The sequence below is a fragment of the Chiloscyllium plagiosum genome, chromosome 3 (genome assembly GCF_004010195.1).
Source record: "Chiloscyllium plagiosum isolate BGI_BamShark_2017 chromosome 3, ASM401019v2, whole genome shotgun sequence".
Taxonomy (NCBI): domain Eukaryota; kingdom Metazoa; phylum Chordata; class Chondrichthyes; order Orectolobiformes; family Hemiscylliidae; genus Chiloscyllium; species Chiloscyllium plagiosum.
In genome coordinates, this window is record NC_057712.1 from 92,243,001 (window position 1) to 92,265,938 (window position 22,938).

At 39.2% G+C, this 22,938-nt stretch overlaps 1 protein-coding gene across 1 annotated transcript in view; it reads left to right on the forward strand.

The window, feature by feature from the left end:
- map3k5 (mitogen-activated protein kinase kinase kinase 5) overlaps positions 1-22,938 on the forward strand; it is a 189,233-nt gene that overhangs the window by 123,407 nt on the left and 42,888 nt on the right. The window contains exons 17-20 of the mRNA XM_043685981.1: positions 1,471-1,607; positions 6,321-6,426; positions 15,613-15,770; positions 20,959-21,136. Of these exons, the coding sequence (XP_043541916.1) occupies positions 1,471-1,607; positions 6,321-6,426; positions 15,613-15,770; positions 20,959-21,136 (579 nt within the window). The remainder of the gene's footprint in view (positions 1-1,470; positions 1,608-6,320; positions 6,427-15,612; positions 15,771-20,958; positions 21,137-22,938) is intronic.

A 22,938-nucleotide genomic window follows, 5' to 3' on the forward strand; every position in this document is an offset into this window, starting at 1 on the left:
CCGGCAGCTGCTGAGTTCTGTGGGTTTAAAGCTGCGACTGCTGTTTAAAACACAAAATGAATTCTTATAGTTTCCTGATGTAGGCATAGTCCCGTGGCAAAAGCAGGGCGGCTCTGATGCCCGCTTGCACTGTCAAGCCGCTTAAGAATCCCGATATGTTTCAATGAGATTGTCTCTCTATATTCCAGTGAGTGAAGTCCCAATCTGTTTAACTGTTGTTGGTAAGACAATCTCTCCATACCAGGGATCATCTTAATGAACCTTTTCTGGACTACCTCCAGTGCATTGGTATCTCCCCTTAAATAAGGGGACCAAAACTGCTCACAGTACTCCAGATGTAAGCTCACCAGTACCTTGTACAGTTGCAGTAAGCTGGTCTCTCTGCTATAGGAAAGATGTTGTGAAACTTGAAAGGGTGCAGAAAAGATTTGCAAAGATGTTGCCAGGGTTGGAGGGCCTGGGCTATTGGGAGACATCGAATAGACTGGGGCTTTTTTCCCTGGAGGGTTAGGGACTGAGAGGTGACCTTGTGGAGGTTTGTAAAATCATGAAGGTTATGGATCGGGTGAATATACAATGCTTTTTCCCTAGGGCAGGGGAGTCCAACATTAGAAGGTATAGGTTTAAGGTGAGGGGGAAAGATTTTTAAAGGCAATTGAGAGGCAACTTTTTCACGCAGAGGGTGGTGGTTGATGTGGGTATAGTATGAGCTGCCAGGGAAGTGGTGGAGACTGGTACAATTATAACATTTAAAAGGCATCCGGATGGGTATGTGAATAGGAAGTGTTTAGAGGGATTTGGGCCAAATGCTAGCAAATGGAACTAGATTTATTTAGGATATCAGGTCAGCATGGACCAGTTGGACCGAAGGGTCTGTTTCTGTGCTGTATGATTCTATGACTCTCCTTGTCTACATGGGTTTACTAGATATTCAGTTGTTTTTAGTCTTTGCTGTCAGCTGCAAACTGCCTGCTAATGCTGCCTACAAAAGAGTTGGCCATATTTCAAATCTTGAACATCTTGAGAATGTGGCAAGACGCAATACATGAAGGTGTTCCTCTCCTTTCTTCTGCATTAATGTGATTGTTCTGTTTTGAATTATTTAGTTGAAGTTTAGGAAGAATAGCTAATGTGAACCTTGTAGGTTGCCAGTCTTAATTTCTATTTTGTGCAAATTAAAAAATAATTCAAGTGTACACCGTTAATTTCACAGGGATTCTCCAGATTGTTCATTATAATTTCAACTGAAAGTTTGCTGAGACCTTAGAGAAATAGTGGAGGTAACCATTAAACTATTTCTCCATGAATTCATAGATCTTGAAAAAACGTCATACCATGTGATTGCGAGAACACCCACAGAAATTCACACACGTGGTATTTGTCCAGTGGTCATTTGTACTGCTATGTTGTTTTTATATGTTCTTGTGTACATGCTGATATGTTCTTGTTTCTATATGTCTGAATGAACAGGCAGCCTTTCTGCCCTTTTACGATCAAAATGGGGTCCCTTGAAGGATAATGAACAAACCATTGGATTCTATACCAAACAGATCCTGGAAGGATTGAAATACCTTCATGACAATCAAATAGCTCATCGAGATATAAAGGTAAACCGTGGCCAATGAACATTAATTATGTTTCTAACAGAAGATACGCATTTGTTTCGATTTTGAATGTAGACCTTCTTGAAACATAGAATCATAAACTTCAAAATACGGAAGAAGGCCATTTGAACCATTATATCTGTACTGGCTCCCGAAAGAGCGATCCAGCTAGACCTGTTCTCCAGCTCTGTCTTTATAGCCTGCTACATTTATCACTTTCAAATACATAACCAACTCTCTCTTAAAACCTTATATGGAATCTACCTCCACCACTCTCCCAGGCAGGGCATTCCAAATGCTAACAACTCTGAGTAAAGGAGTTTCTCCTCATCTCACTCCTAGCTTTCTAGCTGACAATCTTCTTTATCTATCACTATACAGCTCAGTTGCTCAGCACCCACGTTTTCAACGAGGCCATTGCCACCATCTTCTAATTTGGTAAAGTCAGAAGCAAAATACTCACTTAGTACGTCTGCTATACCCTTTGCTTCAGTGAGCTGCTTACCCTGCTTGTTTCTTATGGGTCCCATTCTATCCTTCACTAACCTTTTACAATTAAAATATCTGAAGAACATTTTCCTGTTTGTTTTAGCATGGCCTGCCATCCTTTCCTCAAGCTTCCTCTCAGGCTAAGGCTGGAATAAGAAATGCTTTCTTGTGCATTTGAGATACTTTTCCTGATTTCTGTTGCTATTATGATTCTGGATGTATAATATGCCTCCTTTTTCTTCCTTATTTACTCATCAATGTTCCTATATTCCAGGGTACACCAGCTTTGCATACCTTGTATTAATTTCTCATGGGTTAGTTCCTAGTCTTTTTGGAAGTCTCCCAAGATAGATGGTGCAATCATTTTCTCAAGTGGGTGAGAGGCAGGTGGATACATGGGACTGAACTCCATTTTTAGGTCCTTTTACCGAATCCAGGCTGGGTTGTTTAAGTTTCCGTGTGAAATCAGTTTGGCAAGCAGCAGGAGTTTTCTCACTAAGCAGAGGCCTCAAGTACAAGAGTTGCCAAAAATGAGCATTCTCACTCAAAAATGTTATCGTGGGGTAAGTGAATCCCTTTTTGGTAGTGGAGAATAGAGTGTTTTTCTGAGGTCCTTCAGCCACATTCTTGGCTAAGAGCAGAGGTGCAAGAATAAAATGTTCAATTAATTCAGTAGGAGAGACCAAAGAAAGATCACTCCCCGCCACTGGGAATCAAGTACCAGGAGACCATTGACTGAGAGCATTCTGGGGAAACCTTTTCACTTTTCTCAATATTCTTGCAGTGCTCTATCAGATTGGCTGCCAGTTATACTCTTCACCTAATTTTCTTGCCCTTCCAGATCTGTGGATGGCAGACCCAATATTGTCCATTTCCTGTCATCATCCAAGATTTATAATTACTATCACTGCCAAAGAACACAAACAACAGTGCCATTTTGTATCCACTCGTATCTCCTGGCATGGTGAGGTGAGGCACAGTTCTTGCCTGTTCTCAGTGGGAGATTAGATCAAAGCTGCCTTCAAATGGCAACAGTCTCCTCAGCCATGGCACAGCACAGTGGATCAGGGGCTAGCACTGCTACCTCACAGCGCCAGGGATCCAGATTCAATTCCGCCCTCGAGCAACTCTCATTGTGGTGTTTGCACATTCTCCCCCGCTGTCTGCGTGGGTTTCCTCCCACAGTCCAAAGATGTGCAGGCTCGGTGGACTGGTCATATTAACTTGTCAATAGTGTCCAGGGATGTGCAGACTAGGTGGATTATGCATGGGAAATGCAGGGTTAGAGGGATAGGGTAGGGGGTTGGGTTTAGGTGGGATGACTTTGGAGGGTCAGTATGGACTTGATGGGCTGATTAGCCTGCTTCCACACTGTAGGGACTCTATAAAAAGCACATAAATTCTGGCAGGTTTTCAGAATTTGTTTCTTTACTGTCAACGTGTTTTTTTAAAAAAGTAAACCCTACAAATAAGCCTTTCTTGGTAAAATAGCCTATCAAACTCCTTCAGTTTGCAGGTCATATGCCATGATAAGCTCAAGCCTTTTAATTCGTTTATTCTTCACAGGGTAGTGTATGACACTTTGAAAATGGATCAAATTCCATTTTATACCTCATGAGCATCAAGTAGTCTAGTATTGATGTAACATAGCATGAATATTTTAAGACCCTTCTTCATTTTAGAGACACAAGCCTAAATAGAGATCCACCCAGTAAATAATTGCAACTTGAAAAGCTAATATTTTTGTATTTTGTTGCTGTGGATGAAAATTAAGTGGTCATATATTTTTTAAAAAGCATTTATTCCAAGTCCCTTGTGGTGCAACCGTTGATTTGATTGTAACATAAAGAAACACTAACAAATTGATGATTCTGCATACTAGAGTCATACTACTTTGTATGTTGGCAACAGAAGTGGTGCCTGACTGGAAATTGGATTGTATAATATATTCCCCATCTCCAACCCTTATCCAGCTGCAGGACAGCAGTTTGTACTGAGGATTCCTTGATCTTGGAAAATTGGCAGGAGCTGACCACGTTCCTTCAGTTTCGGATTCCTACCAGCTCCAGCCACATTTAAACTCTGAATCCCTTTAGTATTCCCATGGTTTTTCCTCTGTTACTGTTAATCCCCAGGGTCACACTTAGCTGCATTTTCCTCATTTTCTGCAAAGCTAATATGTGAGAGCTAGTAAGACAAAAAGCACACTGCTGCAGATGTGACAAACCTGAAATTAAAACTGAAGATGCTGGAGAAGTTCAGCAGGTCTGGCAGCATCTCAGGAAGGGAAAAATGTTAACAGATTCTTCTTTGGAATTCTTTAACAATGACAACTTGTTGTAAAATTTTTTTTTAAAGGAGTTCCAAAGAAGAGTCATATTGGACTCGAAATTTACGAAGATCTATAAACCCTTTAAATTACTCATCACAAATTTCTCACTGTCACTTAGAGTTATACAGCATAGAAACAGACCCTTCGGTCCAACCAGTCCATGCCGTCCATAATCCCAAACTAAACTAGTCACGCCAGCTTGCCCTTCGCCCATATCCCTCCAAACATTTCTTATTTAAGTACTTATCTAACTGTCTTTTAAACATTGTAAACTCTACCCTCATCCACCACTTCCTCTGGAAGTTCATTCTGCACATGAACCACTGTGTAAAACAAAAAACTTGCCCCACATGTCTTTTTTAAACTATTTCTCCTCTCACCTTAAAAATATACTCCCTAGTCTTGAAATCCCCCATCCTAGGGAGAAGACATCTGCCATTTACCTGATCTCTGCCGCTCAAGATATTATAAACCTCTAAAAGGTCATCCCTAAACCTTCTACCCTCCAGGCAAAAAAGTCCCAGCCAACCAACCTCTCGTTATAACATAAACTCTCCATTCCCAGCAATAACATGGTATACCTCTTCTGAACTCTCTCCAGCTTAATAATATCCTTCCCATACCACGGAATGGTATGGGAACTGCACATGGTATTCCAGAAAAGGCCTCACCAATGTCCTGTACAATCTGAACTTAACGCCCCAGTTCCTATACTCGATAGTGTGAGCAATGACTGCAAGCGCCTTCTTAACCACCCTACCTATATGTATGCAAACTTCAAAGAATTCTGTACTTGAACCCCTAAGTCTGTTCTACAACACTATCCAAGGTCTTACTTTTAATTGTATAAGTCCTGCCCTTTTTTTTTAACCAAATTGCAATACCTTGCATTTATCCAAATTTAACTCCATCTGCTACTCTTCAGCCCATTGACCCAGTCGATCAAGATCTCTTTGTAATATTAGATAACCTTATTTACTGCCCCCATACCACCAATCTTGCTGTCATTTTCAAACTTACTAACCATGCCTTCTGTATTCTCATTTAAATCATTTCCAGAAATGACCAACAAAAGTGGGCCCAGCACTGATCCCTGTAGACTACCGCTGGTCCCAGGACACCAGCCCAAAAAACAACCCTCCTCCATCACTCTGTCTCCCGCGTTTAAGCCAATTTTGTGTAATATTTCAGATTGTAAAATTTTTATTTCTTAGCAGAGGTATCCTTTTTAAAAGCACACATTGGTGAAATAAGTGTTTATCAATCATTTCTACTTTGAAGTTTTTAACTTTTAAGTGACCTAAATTAAAAAAAGTTCTGCTACTTCCTCTGCCCAGATATGTACTTTACATTGTGAGTAGGGCTGATTTATGTATGCTGTTACTTGGAGTGACAAGTTGGTCACAGAAATATTTGGGAATGTTTGCCTCATTGTGTACCCATGTGCAGTGGATTATCATAAAACATGGAAGAAATGAGCACATTCCTGTAAAGGAACTAGTCTGTTTTCCTCCATTTAACATGCTGGCAGCCAGGCACATAGCCTGAGTTCTCTTTTCTATCTCCATATTTTCCTTTGTATTTCACTTCCCTCCCCCCATCTTTACCATGAATACTTACTGGACACTTACCATCTGCACTTCATATGCACTGAGGTTTTTCAGTAACTGGATATGATATTTGAAGAAGTTATGGTTTGAGAAAATTCAAAGTGAAGAGTAACTCGTGGATTAAGGTTACTTGTCTATTCCAAAAATCTTTGCCACAAAATTTTAGTGAGGATTGATTTTATGACTTCCATTTGATTTTTAATCAAGCTTTGCAGTACTGATGATAAAAATTAATTTATAGGGAGTTTCTGTTCTTATTAAAACAAAAACAAATTATTTCCTCAGGGTGATAATGTGCTGATAAACACGTACAGTGGAATCTTGAAAATATCTGATTTTGGTACTTCGAAAAGACTTGCAGGAATCAATCCATGTGCCGAAACATTCACAGGTATGGAGTTGTATAGTTTTCTGTGACATAATTTCGCTGATATTCAAGAAATAGTTTCAATCAGAGAGTCAGGAACAGAACAACTGAGAGGCAAAACACTCATTTAGAAACTACTGTTAAAGATGAAATGCTGTTTTTTTTTAGATGTAGGGTTACACCACAGAACTGAGATGCTATCACTGTGCAGTTGGCCTCATCAGCATCCTGCTTTTATTCACAAAAAGCACAGTGTTCTTAACAAGCATTGTGAAATGCACGTGTTTAGAATGATATTAACAAATTGTTCTAGTTGAGACACTACCTGCTTTACTTTACCACAATCCTACCAGCAAATTAAGTTTGCCTCTTCAATATTTCAACATAAAATAAACATTTAATGGGTCCAAACAATTTGCTTGTGTGTTGACAATTGTAATCAGATTGGGTTTGGGAGTGGAATCATTTTACAAAACCTTAGCCAAAACTGAGGGTAATCTGAGTTGATAACAGAACTGATGGCAGAAAATTGTTTAGTAATACAGCTCACGTTTATTCTGTCGAATATAATTTTGACTGAGCTGTTCTGTGGCATTATTTCATTCAATATATATTCGTAACCGAAACTATCAGTTGCTTAAACTATATTGACAGAGGCACATAATGTGTGCTCCTGGGGAGAAACAATTTGAGATGGAAGACTAGTTTTTGAGAGAACTGGGAAAGCAGAAGGAGCAATTTTTCCAGCATTCTGTCTGTATCAGTTTTTGCAGAAAAACTGCATCTATTGATAAACCCAAAACTCCATGGTGTTCATTCTGTCATCATTGAATATGTTATTGTCATTGGGTGGTTGGATATTAACTGGGATTAATTTCTTCCCGTGTATATAGGAGCAGATAAAACAGTGGTTGTTGGATTTGGAAATGTAAGACAGTAATCTATGTATCTGTAGATACAGATTTATTAAAAAAAAGAGTACTCCAGATCTATTCTTCACCTGGCTTTCTGGATTAGAATACATAGGGCCTATGCCTCGGGTCCAGTACTGGTAACCTTCCTCCACAACGGAGGTTGCTTTTTTTTTATTGTCCCTATAACGTGGTGTTATGTAATTTTTAACATTGTACATTACAAATGTCAAATCAGACACTGCCTCTTAAAAAGGTTTCTGTACTCATCAATGACCTTGTTTACAAAAGCTAAGTGTTAATCACTTGCTTTTGTAAGGCTCAGCGTAATAAGGAGCATTTTGTGACAGGTACCGCAATTGTGATTATCGGGTTTTATAACAAATTTAAAATGAATTAACTGTTGTGGGAATTCATTGATTTGAATATATAATGTGAAGACTGAAGGAGCAGGCACTGTCCATTTTATCAGCTTGGGGTTAGCACTCTATCTGCTGATTTTATGCTAAAGTTGAAAAGTGTATATGGCAATAATGTTTCTCAAGTGCTTGCCCTTGTCAGCCATTTATGGTTCTGGTGCATCTCTGTGACGCAGTGGCTCAGTGGTTAGCACTGCTGTCTCACCTGGACCATCTCACATTCCACTCTCTGGTGATTGTGTGGATGAAGTTTGTATGTTCTTCTCGTGTCTGTGGGAGTTTCCTCTGGGTGCTCTGATTTCATCCCACAATCCAAAGATGCGCAGGTTAAGTGGAGAGGCTATGCTAAATTGCCCACGTGTTGAGGTATGTGCAGGCTAGGTGGATTAGCCATGGGAAATGCAGGGATAGGGTTGGGGGTGAATCTGAGTGAGCTGCTGTTCGCAGGATGGGTGTGGACTTGATGGGCTGAATGGCTTGCTTCCACACTGTAGGAATTCTATGACTCTGAATGATTCTGTCTGTGTGTAACCGAGAAGAAGAAGTAAATGTAATGATAGATATTGATTTTCTGTCAGGAGGCTAATGCTTTAGAGATGGTCCTCTGCCTTTTTGTTGATGTTCATGAGGTGGATCCGCACCAGTTATTACTGGGGCAGAGTGCAGTTGCCCCTTCAGCAACATTGTGACGCTTTCTATACATAAAAATTATTCAAATAACAACACATGTCGGTCAAGTCCAGCAATACTCTGTAGGGTTGACAACATCCATCCTCAACAGTTTGTCACACCTATGGCACAGCTCACCTTTACAATAATATTGCACTCCAATTAACTGCTTTTTGCATACTTGTGTACAAGCATTGATGATCAACAACACTGTCATGAGAGATTATTGCATGATGAATGAGAAAACAAAATTGAGCTCACATCAAACAGATTCACTTTCAGCAAGGTTTGTGAAGGTTTAGCTCAGGTTGAGGTTTAGGGTATAGGTTTGCTCGCTGAGCTATAGGTTTGATATCCAGACGTTTCATTACCTGGCTTCACTTGGAGGTCACCACTGATGATGTTACCTAGCCAGGTAATGAAACGTCTGGATATCAAACCGACAGCTCAGCGAGCAAACCTATACCCTAAAGGTTTCACTTAAAAAATGTGTGGATTTTTTTGATAATGTGTGCTTTAATTTATGTCCAGAATGTAGCAGGATTAAGGTCACAAGTAATAATTGATTAAGTTTAGTTACTGGTTATTGTTTTTTATTACCTGTGCTGCCAATGAAACCTGAACCTACTCTCCAGGAAAGAAGAAAAATTAGAGCATGTCTTCCTGAATGTTTCGAAACACGAGTGTTGGAATATAACCACTATAAAGGGGAATCCAGAGATGGCATTCCAATTAATACATACTTTGGTTCTGTCCTCACAAAGGAGGATTTAAATAACATCCTAAAGATATTGGAGACTGCAGGGTCTAGTTAGAGGCAGGAACTAAATGAAATCAGTATCGGTAGGGAACTGGTGACGGGACAATTGATCAGTTTAAAGACTGATAAATCCCCAGAGCCTAGTAATTCAAATCCCAGATTATTTAAGGAAGTGGCGCTAGAAATAGTGGATGTCTTAGTGGTCATCTTCCAAGATTCTATAGATTATTGAATGTTTTCTACAGATTGGAGGGTGATTAATGTAACCCAACTATTTTAATGAAAGAGGAAAAGAGAAATTGGGGTATATTTGACCAGTTAGTCTGACATTGGTAGGGAAAAGTGTGCGAGTCCATTTTCAAAGGTTTAATAGCAGAGCACTTGGAAACGTGACTTAGCATAAATTTACAAAAGAGAAAAAGCGTTTGACAAATCTATTTTAACTTTTCAAAGATATAACTAGCATTGTAGATAAGGGGAGCCACTTGGACTTCCAGGAGGCTTTCAGTAAGATCCTATGTGAGATCAGCAAGTAAAATTAAAGTGCATGGTGGTGTACTGACATGGATAGCAAACTGGTTGGCAGACAGGAAACAAAAGGTAGGAATATACAGGTCTTTTCCAAATGACAGGTGAAGTGTAAAGTGGATGCGTGCGGTTATTCACTTTGGCGGTATAAACAGGAAAGCAGATTATTATCTGAATGGTGATAGATTGGGAAAGTGGGTGGTGCAGCAAGATCTGGCCATTTTTGTATTTTAATCATTGAAAGTAAGCATGCAGGTGAAGCAGATGATGAAGAAGGCAAATAGTATGTTGGCCATCATAATGAGAGGATACAACCACAGAAGGAGGAATGTCAGATTGCACTTATACAGATCTTGATGACCACACCTGGAGTATTGTGTGTGGTTTTGGTCTCCTGACCTGAGGAAAGGAGTTCTGTATATGGAAGCTGTGCAATAAACGTTTAACAGACTGATTCCTGGGCTGGCAGGATTGATGTATGAAGGGAGACTGGATCGGTTAGGATTGTAGTCATTGGAGTTTGGAAAAATGGGAGGGGGTCTTATGGAAACCTATAAAATTCCATCAGGACTAGACAAGAAGGATATTCCCAATGATAGGAGTCCAGAACCAGTGGTCACAGTTAAAGAATGTGGAATAGGCCATTTAGGACTGAGATGAGGAGAAATTTCTTAACACAGTGAATGGTGAACCTGTGGAATTCACTACTACAGAAAGTGGTTGAAGCCAAAAAATTGAATGTTTTCAAGAAGGAGTTGGATATAGTTCTTAGGACTAAAGGGATCAAAGGGTATGGGGAGAAAGATGGAACAAGATTCTGAGTTGGATGATCAGCCATGGTCATGTTGAATGGCAGAGCACGTTGAAAGGGCTGAATGGCTACACTGTTTGCATTTTCTATGTTTGAAGAATGGCATGGTAGCAGCTTGAAAGCTAGTTGCCTGTGTGTGCCTCCTTTTGAATTGCCCACACTATAGGGGTACTGCAATACAGAAAATTAATGCATTTTCGAATGGGCAGAAACATTTTAAATGCAGTTGTGCAACTTCTTATTGTATTTTCGTTCAACCTTTCTTAAATGTGCTACTGGTTATTGTTGCATCCTCCTCAGTGATTTGGTGTATGCTGTACATATAAATGTGTAGCTGAAAAAAGTGAATTTACATAATTTGATAAAATCAGAAAACCCTGGAAATGCATAGCTGGTCAGGCAGAATCTGCGGAGAAAGAAACTACGTTCATGTTCAACTTCAGGCCCTTTCAGTATAATTTGATGATTTTCAGTCAATTGTTAGGTCATTGCCGTTGGTCAGAAATGCGATATCCACTGTTCTAACATTAAAAGCTTGTTTGATTGGAACTACAAATAAAGTAATTTGCTGGAAAGGTTTGGCAAACAGATTCTGTGCCTTTGGGGTTTGTTTTCCTTGTTGTATATTAATGCCAGAATTTCTGTTGTCAATGTAGTGGATACAAAGGACATTGGAAACATCATAAATAATAGATTGTGAATTGCATTTTAACTAAGCAGTGTGTAAGGAGTTACTCTTATATGAAATGTTACAGAAATAAAGACTGCTTCCATTAACTAATGTGAATTACCCTTCCTCTTCATAAGGATGATGTATAGAGCCCTTACATTACATACTTAATTTGTACACTGTCTTGACACAGTGCGCTTTCCACCAGTAATTCATAAATAACATCAACATTATTTTCAGTAACTTGATATTTAAATCTAAATGTTAACTTTTTATTTTAGGACTTTGCGCAAAAAGAAAAGACAGTCTGTACCAGAGAATTTCCTCTCAGTACTGTGTGGAACAAGCTCACAAACCCTTCCTTTATGAATTAGTTTGTGTTTGTTGGGTGCAAATCAGCGAGGAAATTTTCAACCTTGGCCAGTATAGTAGGCCATGATGTGACTACATCCAAAAACTCTTGATTTGTAGGGGCATTCACAACTGGAACATTTGGTTCCTCCTACGTGTCTTGCTCAGGATTTATTTCCATTTGTCTGTGTATAACTGAGATAACACATCCAAAATGTTTTAAATAAAACAAGTGCAGCCTCATTTCTGTCTACATTCTGCCTCATTTAGAGAAAATGTTTCTCAAGAGGTCATTGAGTTTGTTCATTTAGCCATGATGATTTTTATAATAAAGGGTTTATATACTGCTGAAAAGAGAGGCATGTTGCTGAAGCTTTTCATCTTCTTTTCACTGAGACAAGTGCAAGAATTCCATGCATGACACAATTGCAGTTGATTGTGCCAGAGGAGAAAATGGTGCTGATTTGTTGGCAATTCGGTGATTGCTGAGGCAATGCCATGGAGAAGGCAATGGAAAGCTATCACATAATTCAAAAAAGACGCAAGGTGTGAACATGTTCCTATTGTTTGCAGAGACCAGGTCCTGTTAGTGCAAAATATCACTCGGGGAGCCGTCGTGTAGCAGCAGGTGAGACAACTGTATTCTGTTATTTCAGGTTATGTTCACATGCAGGAACCCAGGACCATAAACATTTGTATTGAAAATGCAAAACTTTATAAGTTGAAGAAAATGAATCTATTTTTGAGGTGATATGTATTCTAAAAGTATTTGTCAATGTTCACATCAGGCCACAGCATGACATTAGACTAGGTTTTAGAAAGTGGGATTAGAATATGTAGGTAGTTTATTCAGCTAGTACAGACACAATGGGCTGAATGGACTCTCTTTTTTTATGATTCTGCAAATTATTTGTTTTGAGAAGTTTTTTTTCATAATTTCATAGCAGATTTATTAAGGATAGTCCAATGTTACCTTAACTGGATGGTTGTAATTTCCACCTGTGAAAATGCAGCACAATCCTTAAGTACCATGCTATTAGAGCCATGCTGTGATTGAAAAGAGAAACTGCTAAATAGAAACATTACATTTGATGACGCTTGCAGAATGTGAGATTATTTTCAGGTTGTAACAAAAGATGACCGCTGTAGTTAGTTATAAAGTATTTTAATTTGTACTTCACCAGGACCAAGATTTGGTGACGGTCAGAACTATAAAGCATTTTACAAATAGTTGAAGTGAGACTAAGGTTGTTATGAAAGACAACAGAGTACATCAAATAAATACTTTCTGTCTGTTTTCACTGTGTTCAAACATGGGGTTTGTAGAACTACCAGGAATTTATGTTCTGAATATTGTAATAGAAACCTTACTCAAAGTTATGGTCAATACAAACTCAATAGTTCTTTTTATTCATTTGTGGGACATGGGCATCACTGGCTGGCCAGCATTTATTGCCTGCCCCGAGTTGTCTTTGAGAAGGTGGTGGTGAGCTGCCTTCTTGATATTCTTGTCTATGTGCTGTGGTAAACCGACACTGCCCTTAGGCAGGGATTTCCAGGATTTCACCTAATGACTGTGAAGGAATAGCAATAAAATTCCAAGCCAGGATGGTGAGTGGATGGGAGGCGAACTTGTATTTGATGCTGGTCTTGTCCTTCTAGATGGAAGTTGTTGTGGGTTTGGACGGTGCTTTCTAAGGATCTTTGGTGAATTTCCACGGTGCATCTTGTAGGTGGTACACGTTGTTGCTACTGAGTGTTGGTGGTGGAGGAAGTGGATGTTGTGTGGATGAGTTGCCAGTCAAGCAGAATGCATTGTCCTGGATGGTGTCAAGTTTGTAGAGTATTGTTGGAGCACAATCCAACCAGGCAAGTGGGGAGTATTCCATCACACTCCTGACTTGTGTCTTGCAGATGGACAGGCTTTGGGGAGTCAGGAGGTGTTATTTACCTTCACATTCATTGCCTCTGATCTGATCTTGCACTTATATGGCTAGTCCAATCGGGCCTGTGGTCAGTACCCCCACAAAAGGATAGTAGGGGATTCAGTGATGGTAATGGATGATTATGTTATCTCTTACTGGAGAAGGTCATTGCCTGGCACTTGTGTGGCACAAATATTAATTGCCACTTGTCAGCCTAAGCTGGATATTGTCCAGGTCTTGATGTATTTGAAACTAAGGACGATAATATTCTTCCAAACGTTTGTTCATATTATCGTTCTGATAGAGTGACAAATTTGTGTAGAATTTTGCATTTAACTGAAAATTAAAGTTCTTGCACTCATTTACTTGTCTATGCCAACATCATTTATGTGTTAACACCCAAACTAATTAATAGTGGCATTCAGAGATCAGAGCCTTTGGAACTACCTTCACATATTGCCTTGGTTGGATTTTGACCATGTGAATTGGAGCCCCATTTTTCCTAATCCATTATGTAGTGTTCAATTTACAAACATCACCCAGGATTAGGCCAGTCAACCCATCAATCCTATGCCATTCAATTAGATCATGGTTGATCAATTATCTCAGTATCACCTCCTCACAGTATCCCCTTTGTTTCAATGTCATTAGAATCTAGAAATCTATCCATGTCTTTAACATGCTCAATTATCAAGCTTCCACAACCTCCAAGGATAGAGAATTTCAAAAAATCGCCGGCTACTAAACAATGAAATTCCTCCTTCACGGTCCCAAATAGTGTGCCCTATATTCTGAGACTGTCACCTGGTTTGGGACTCACCAGCTAATAAAAACATCCTGTCTCTATCCAATATCATGACTTGTAAGAGTTTTGTCAGTTTCATTGACATTACTTCTCTTTGTTAAATCTCCAGGGAATATAGGCCCTACTTTCTTACTCCATCTTGGAGGTGGTCTGGTGACTTTCATTGCACTCTCTCTATGGTAAATGTATACCTTGAATCTGAAGAGGAAAATAATTGGAAACGCCCAGATTATTGTAATGTCAAAAGGGAAAGAAACCTGCTACCCTTCACCCAGCACATTCTATAAATCACTTCACTCCATTCAACGTGGTTAATTCTTGATGTTCCCTTCAGTTTGCTCACAAGTATTTAGAATTGCTGTCTTGGGAAAATTAGCGATGAATAACAAATGTAGTCCTGTCAGTGTTGCCCATGTCCTAAGAACATAGAACAGTACAGCACAGAACAGGCCCTTCAGCCCACGATGTTGGGCCGACCATTGATCCTTCTGTAAGGTAAACCTAATGTACGATCCCTCAAATTTCTGTGACTATATGCATGTCCAGCAGTCTCTTAAGTATCCCCAATGACCTCTCTTCCACAACTGCTGCTGGCAACGCATTCCATGCTCTCTCAACTCTCTGCGTAAAGAACCCACCTCTGACATCCCCTCTATACTTTCTGCCAAACAGCTTAAAACTATGACCCCTCGTGTTAACAATTTCTGCCCTGGGAAAAAGTCAGTGGCTATCAATTTTATCTATGCCTCTCATTATCTTGTACACCTCAATTAGGTCCCCTCTCTTCCTCCTTTTCTCCAATGAAAAAAGTCCGAGCTCAGTCAACCTCTCTTCGTAAGATAAGCCCTCCATTCCAGGCAGCATCCTGGTAAACCTCCTCTGAACCCTCTCCAAAGCATCCACATCTTTCTTATAATAGGGCGACCAGAACTGGACACAGTATTCCAAGTGCGGTCTAACCAAACTATTATAGAGCTCCATCAAGATCTCATGGCTCTTAAACTCAATCCCTCTGTTAATGAAAGCCAAAACACCTTATACTTTCTTAACAACCCTGTCCACTTCTCATCCAAGTCATTAATAAAAATTACAAAGAATAGAGGCCCAAGAACAGAGTCCTGTGGAACACCACTCACCACTTACTTCCAGGCAGAATACTTTCCTTCCACTATCACTCGCTGTCTTCTGTCGACCAGCCAATTCTATATCCAGACAGCTAAATTTCCCTGTATCCCATTCCTCCTGACCTTCTGAATGAGCCTACCATGGGGAACCTTATCAAATGAACAAATTCAATTAAAAATGCCAGACAAACTAGTGAGTCTGCACTGTTGTGAATGTGATTTTGCTTTGCTATTCAGGGACACTTCAGTACATGGCACCTGAAATTATTGATAAAGGACCAAGAGGTTATGGAAAGCCTGCTGACATCTGGTCATTAGGATGCACAATTATTGAAATGGCAACAGGGAAACCTCCATTTTATGAACTAGGAGAACCTCAGGCTGCTATGTTTAAGGTAAGATTTTACATTTAATGAATGAATGTGCTGTATAGTGTATTCTGACCTTTGGAAAACCAACGCAGAATAAATAAAATGTCAACAGTAGGCCATTTGGTATTGTTGGTGAGCACCACTAGGTTAACTCTGGAGTATCCAGCACATTTTTCAGATCTGAATGATGAACAAGTGTCTGAATAAAATCTATACACAGCGGAAGGATATTCCAAAAGATTGTAATTGTTACAGCTGGGGAAAGAAACCCTTTCGTGTTGCTTTGCTGCTTTTATGCTTGAATGTCCACCTCCTAATAAGAAGCATCATTATTCCATTCCTAAAAGTCTCCACTACACTCTACAAAGATAATTTGTAACATCATCTCTTTAAAATGACATAGGCAGGTGGTCTTCTCACTAATATTCTTCTCACCTCTCTCTTGCTGTTTCTCAGTTTTGTTCTGCCTAATGGAGATTCCTGTTCATCAGAGCCCCTTGGATAAAGTTCCTTTTGTTTTTAAAAAAAAGTTTTCAAAAAACCCTAAATTAGTTTCATTGATTGGAATATCCACATAGCATCTCTCAGACAATTGGTTAAAGTGGTCAAAGTCTGCTTTGTAAAATTAATTTGGAAGTTATCGAATGTACCAGCAAAGCTGTGTGAGGTGCTCAGCTGGAAAAAACCCAAATACTAGTTTATGCGTTGCTCAGATTTTTTCTGTATACAGGAGGTTTCTGTGGCATTGAAGGATATGATGGTTTTTCTGGCTTCAATCTTCTGCTTTTATTCCTGATCTTACCTTTTATTGTAATCTTTGTGGCAGGCAGTTTGGAAGGAAACTCTTATGAAATTGGAATATCCTCAACAAAAGCAGGAGCAGATGAAGTGGGGGGCGGGAGGGAGGGGAAGTAAATGTTTCCACTGTGGAAGGATTGAGAACAGGGGCATAGTTTTCAGCGAATTAGCAAAAGAAGCAGTAATGGCATGAGGAAAACTTCTGCACCCAGTGATTGGCTCAGATTCGGAATGCACTGACTGAGAATATAGTGAAGACTGATTTGGTTGAGGCTTTCAACAGGGAATAGGATTATTATCTGGAAAGAGAAAATAGGGCGAAGATAGTGATGCACTGGGTAAATCACTCCTATACAAAGCTATTGCAGACTCAGAGTTCAAGAACCCCTCTCTATGCTCTAACAATCCTATGACAGGATATAGAAATTAATATTGTATACCAGTCAATGTCAGAGATCTCTTAGATCAAGGAAAATGTGTTTAAACCAGCTGAACCAATTTCTTTTGGTATATACTTGCATGGGAAGAGGGCATTGCGGACAAGGCATACCATTTTTTAACCCATCGGTAATTCCCCTTGAGAAGGTGATGGTGAGCTTCTGGTCATGGATATAGCTGGTCCAGTTATGTTTTTGCTCACTGGTCACCCTGACGTTAACAAAGGCCATGTAGTGGTGTAGAGAAGGAAGAAAAGCTACATGGATACCGTGAGTTCAGTAATTTGTTGTAAAGCATGGAGTTCGTGCATGAATTAATTTTGTATGAAAGGAAACTTATTTATTCGATAAAAATGAAGTAATTTTGTTTCAGAATCTCTGGATCTTGCAGCAGCTGATAGGACCCCTATGTGCCATGAGGAAGTTGTCTTTTTATTTTAATTAGCTGACCACTGATTGGTTAGCTTGTTGACTGTAGCTGCCAACTGTAATACACAGCTTAATTTTTACATGTAAAAATCCACTTAAAATGTAGCACTTTTTTTTCTGTACTGTGTAGCACTCTGAAACTTTAGGGTTTTATTTTTGGTACTTCCCTGTAGTCTTTCTGTAATTTCGAACCTGCACAGGTCATTTGAAGTTCAACATGGATTTATGAAGGGAAATTGTTTGAGAAATCTGAAAATTGTTTTGAGAATGTTCCCAGCACAGTTGATAAGTGGGAAGCAGTGGATGTGGTACATTTCAATTTCCAGAAAGGTTTTAATAATGTCATAGGTGGGACTTCATCAAGCAATATTACAAAGTGCGTGGAATTGGGTGTACTATTCTGACATGGATTGAGAATTGCTTAATGGACAGAAAGCAGAGTTCAGCAATAAATTTGACTACTGGGATGACTCTACAAGGTGAGATTGTGCTTGGAGAATTGCATGCAGTTCTGGTGCCCGTATCTGAAGAAGTTTGTGCTTGTCATAGTGGGAGCACTGCGAAAGTTCGTCAGACTGATTCCTACGATAATGAGAGTGTTCATTGAGAAGAGATTGACTAGACCAGTTCTGTGTTCATTGGAATTGACGTGATTGAGAGGCAATTGCACAGAAACTTGAGAAATCCTTAAAGGGAGAGACAGCTTGGATGCAAAAGGTTGTTTCTTGTCTCTGTGGGGGTCAAGAATTGAGAGTATAATCTCAAAATAAAGAACAAGCCATTTAGAATTGAGATGAAGAGAAATTTATTTTAAAAGAATAATTGGCAATCAAGCTGTGTGAGACGCCTTAGAGAAGAGTGACCATAGTATTTGTCGTCAAGATGGAGAGTGGTGTCTTTGATTCTGAGACTGGAGTCTTCAATCTAAAGTTGTTACAAATGATGGCATGATTTGTAAGTTTGCTTTGCTAACTTGGGAATGTTACTTGAAGTGATGACAGTAAATAGACAATAGCAAATATTTAAAGAGCACATAGAGGAATTGCTATAGTTGTTCATTACTCTCTGGCACAAAAAGAAAACAGGAAAGGTGGCCTAACCATGGGAGGTGGCTGGACAAGGGAAATTAGAGATGATTGTAGATCGAAGAAAGCACATATCAATTGGCTAAAACAAATAGCAGCAGACCTGAGGATTGGGAGCAGTTTAGAGAATTCAGCAAAGGAGGACAAAGGGATTGATTAAGATTAAGGGGGGTGAATAGAGTACAGGAGGAAACTTGTGGGAAGCATACCGATTGAAGCATTTGCACGTGAAAAGAAAAGATTAGCAAAAACAAATGTAGTTCCCTTACAGTCAATCACGGGAAGTTATAAAGGGGAACAGAGAGATAGCAGACCAATTAAACACATACTTAGTGTCTTCCTATATGAAGACAGAATCAAAGAACATCCCAAAACTGTTGGACAATACAGGGAGGAACTGAAAGAAATTAGTATTAGTAGGGAAATTAATGGGATTAATATCCCAGGGCCTGATTTTCTACATCCCAGAGTATTTAAGGAAGTGGCCATTGAAATAAGGAATGCATTGGTAACTATCTTTTCAAGATTCTATATATCGTGGAACAGTTCCTATGGATTATTAGCTAATGTACTGTTCCTATAGTTAATGTAACCCCCTATTTAAGAAAGGAGGTAGAGATAAACTAAGGAATTATAGACTTGTTGGCCTGATATCAGTAGTGGGACAAGTCCATTATAAAACGTGACAGGATCCGGCGCAGTTAGCATGGATTTGTGAAATGGAAATGACGATGACAAATCTACACATTTTTTGAGGAAATAACTAGTAGAGTTAATGAGTTGGAGCCAGTGGGTGTGGTTTACTTGATTTTCAGAAGGCTTTCAATAAAATCCCATATATGAGATGAGCATGTAAAATTAAAGCACATTTGGATTAGGGATAGTGCACTAAAATGATAAAGAACTGGTTGGCGGAAAGAAAATAAAAAGCAAGTCTTTTTCCAAGTAGCAGGCAGTGATTAGTGAGGTACTGTATGAATCAGGGCTTGGACCCCAGCTATTCACAACATATATTAGTGATCTAGATGAGGAAACTAAGTATGATGTCTTCAAGTTTGCAGATGACATAACGCTGGGAGGAAGGCTGAACTGTGAGGAGGATGCAGAGATGCTTCAGTGCAATTTAGACAAGTTAAGTGAGTGGGCAGATGATGTATAAGGTGGACAAATATGAAGTTATCCACTTTGGCAGCAAAATAGGAATGCAGATAATTATCTGAATGGTGATGCTTTGGGAAAGTGAAAGATGCAATGAGACCCGGGTATCCTTGTACGTCATGCCTGATGAAGGCTTATGCCCAAATTAGCGATTCTCCAGCTCCTCCATGCTGTCTGGCCTGCTGTGCTTTTCCAGCACCACACTCTCGACTCTATCCCTGTACACCAGTCATTGGAACTAAGCTTGATGAAGAACGTTCCCCTCATCTCGTTCCTAAATGGCCCACTCCATATCTTTAAACTGTGACCCTGGTTCTGCACTCCCCATTCACTGGGAATAGCTTTCCTGCATTTATCTTACCTTTGTCCTTTTGGAATTTTATAGGTTTCTATGAGATATGCCCTCATCCTTCAAAACTGCACACAGGCGGTACAACAGGTGTTGAAGAAAGCGAATGGTATGTTGGCCTTCATAGTGAGAGGATTCGAGTACAGAAGCAGAGATATCTTGCTGCAATTTTACAAGGCAGTGATGAGACTGCACCTGGAATACTGTGTGCAGTTTTTGTCTCCTCACCTGAGGAAGGATGTTCTGACTACTGAGGAAGTGCAAAGAAGGCCTACCAGACTGATTCCTGGGATGACAGGACTGACTTTTGAAGAAAGATTGGATTGGTTCAGATTATATTCACTAGAGTTTAGAAAAATGAAGGCATATGTTATAGAAACCTTGAGAATTCTGATAAGACTAGACAAGCTAAACACAGGAAGGAAGTTCCCAATGACTGGGAGTCCAGAATGAGGGGGTCACAGTTTAAGGTTTAAGACTGACATGAGGAGAAATTTCTTCACCCAGAGACTGGTGAGGCTATGGAATTCTCTGCAACAGAAATCGGCTGAAGACAAAATATTGAATGTTTTCATGAGGGAGTTGAATATAGTTCTTGGAGCAAAATGAATCAAAGGATATGAGAAGAAAGCAGGAACAGGGTACTGAGTTGTATAATTAGTTAGAATCATATTGAATGGCATAGCAGGCTTGAAGGGCCAAATGGGTTAGAGGTTAGGGTACTAACTCTTCCTATTTTCTATATTTCTGTGACTTGGTAGGAGTACTAACTTCTATTAACTACCACTTCAAGGCTCCAAATACTATTTTGCCAAAAATGTATGAATCATTGAATAAGTCCTGTCTGAGATGAATTTTGATTTTGGAGGCTTTTCATAAACTAAGAAGCAAACAGTTCTATATCTTCAGTGCATCTCTGTGCTGTACTTTTCTGTCTCACTCTGCTATCTTTACAGGTTGGAATGTTTAAAATTCATCCCGATATTCCAGAATCCATGTCACCAGAAGCCAAGGATTTCATACTGCGTTGCTTCGAACCAGAACCTGACAAACGTGCTACAGCTTCAGAATTACTTTCAGATGAATTTCTGAAGGTTACTAGCAGAAAGAAAAAGACTCAACTAAAACAACAAGGTAGTCCAATAAAAAATACTTGTCTGTCATAATTATGATGTTCTAGAGATTCAACCTGTAAATTGTGTGATCTTTCTGTACCTTGATAATGAGGTGCAAGTAGTCCTTGAAGAACTGGATGCAATACAATTTCCCTGAAAGAGTTAAAGTTCTTTCAAATGCCCATATGTTTCAAACAAATTAGTAAATGCCATTTTAATAATTACAAATTTGCTTTTGCATTTGAACAAGATTATTCACATGTCCAGCGTTTTTGTAAACATTTTATGAAATGGAACAGGAAAGATTTTTTAAACATTCTTGAACAGCTAACCTGCATGCCTGTTATTAAAACTAAAAGCTATTTGCACTTACGTTGCAATGTTGAGTGAATGCTGTACTGTTTAAACTGCCATCACTTTGTTCATATGTTTAATCAGAATACTGACTGACTCTAAAAGATCGTATTGTACTGTCCAATGAAGGACAGATAGAGTTCTTCTGTAATCTGGCAAGTGTTTCTTTGTCAATGAGCAATGCAGCAAAAAAAAAACTAGATGCTCATCATTTTGTTGCTCACTGTGTTTACTTATAAATCAACAGTGACTATATTTCAGAACACATTACTCGCCTCTTGTGTCAATTTTGGATGTTTTGAAGATGTGGAAAACTCAATCTAATTATAAATGTTTATTACATTTTAATGAAATGAAGCACTCATTCCAGTTAGTTTTCATTCATCAAACATCAAGAAAACAAGGGTTAACTTGTCCAAATCCAAGTTGATTTGTTTTTAGTGTTCTCGCATTATAGGTGAAATGGGTTTGGAAGGAATCCTTTATCAATTTGCGACCAGAGCACAAACTGTTCTTGAGATCCAAGACTTTTGGATACTGTTGCTTGGTGAAAATATGTTCTGTTCTCTAGAATGATCATCCCTCTTCTTGCAGAACAAAATATTGTTGCAGGGGAGGGAGCAGTAGTATGCTAGATGCCACTCTAGCAGATGGTGAAAATTGAATTTGTTTAAAATCTAGAGCTAAAGGTCAGACAAATGTTGTAAAAACCTTTCTCGTTCACTCATACCCTTTAGAGAAGGAAATCTAATAATTATGTTAGGTGGGGCCTAAATATGATTCCAGACAGATAGCAATGTGGTTGACTTTCAGTTGCCCCCTAAAGTGGCCTGACCATCTTCTCAGTTCAAGGGCGATTATGAATGCCCAGCAAGCTGCACACCCATATCCCATGAAGGAATTGGAAAAAATGTTTTTCATATCTTGTTCTTAAAAGACTGTAAAGTGATATACAGTTTTGCCAGTTTTGCAAAAGTAATAAATGATGATCTATTGATTGTTTGTCTGCTCATGGAAAATGTACTGCTTGCTCACATAGCCACCTGTTAATGTATTGGAATCATTTGGTATCTCACAGCCTTTCTTTATTGGGTGACATAATTGCTCCAATGCAATTTTTTTTGTGAAATGTTTTCAAACACTATCCTAGAAAGTCAGTCAAAAATATGCATTTTGAACTGAATAATGTACTTGCTGCAGCAAGCCTGTTTTATGAAATGAATGACCCTACCTCACCTTGCCACATTTTTTGCATTATCCTGTATCCCTTCATGAAATTATTTTCCTGTCCCTTGAGTGCATTGATTCTTCAATTTCCTCATGTTTGTTTTCCTTTGTGTGAAATAGAAGTGTGTGAATTCCCTGTTACCTCAGCTTTCTGTATTTTTAAATTCCCTCTCAATCTGTTTAGATCAAACCTAGTATAATTTTGAGTGTGTATATTTTATCACACTGATACAGTCACAC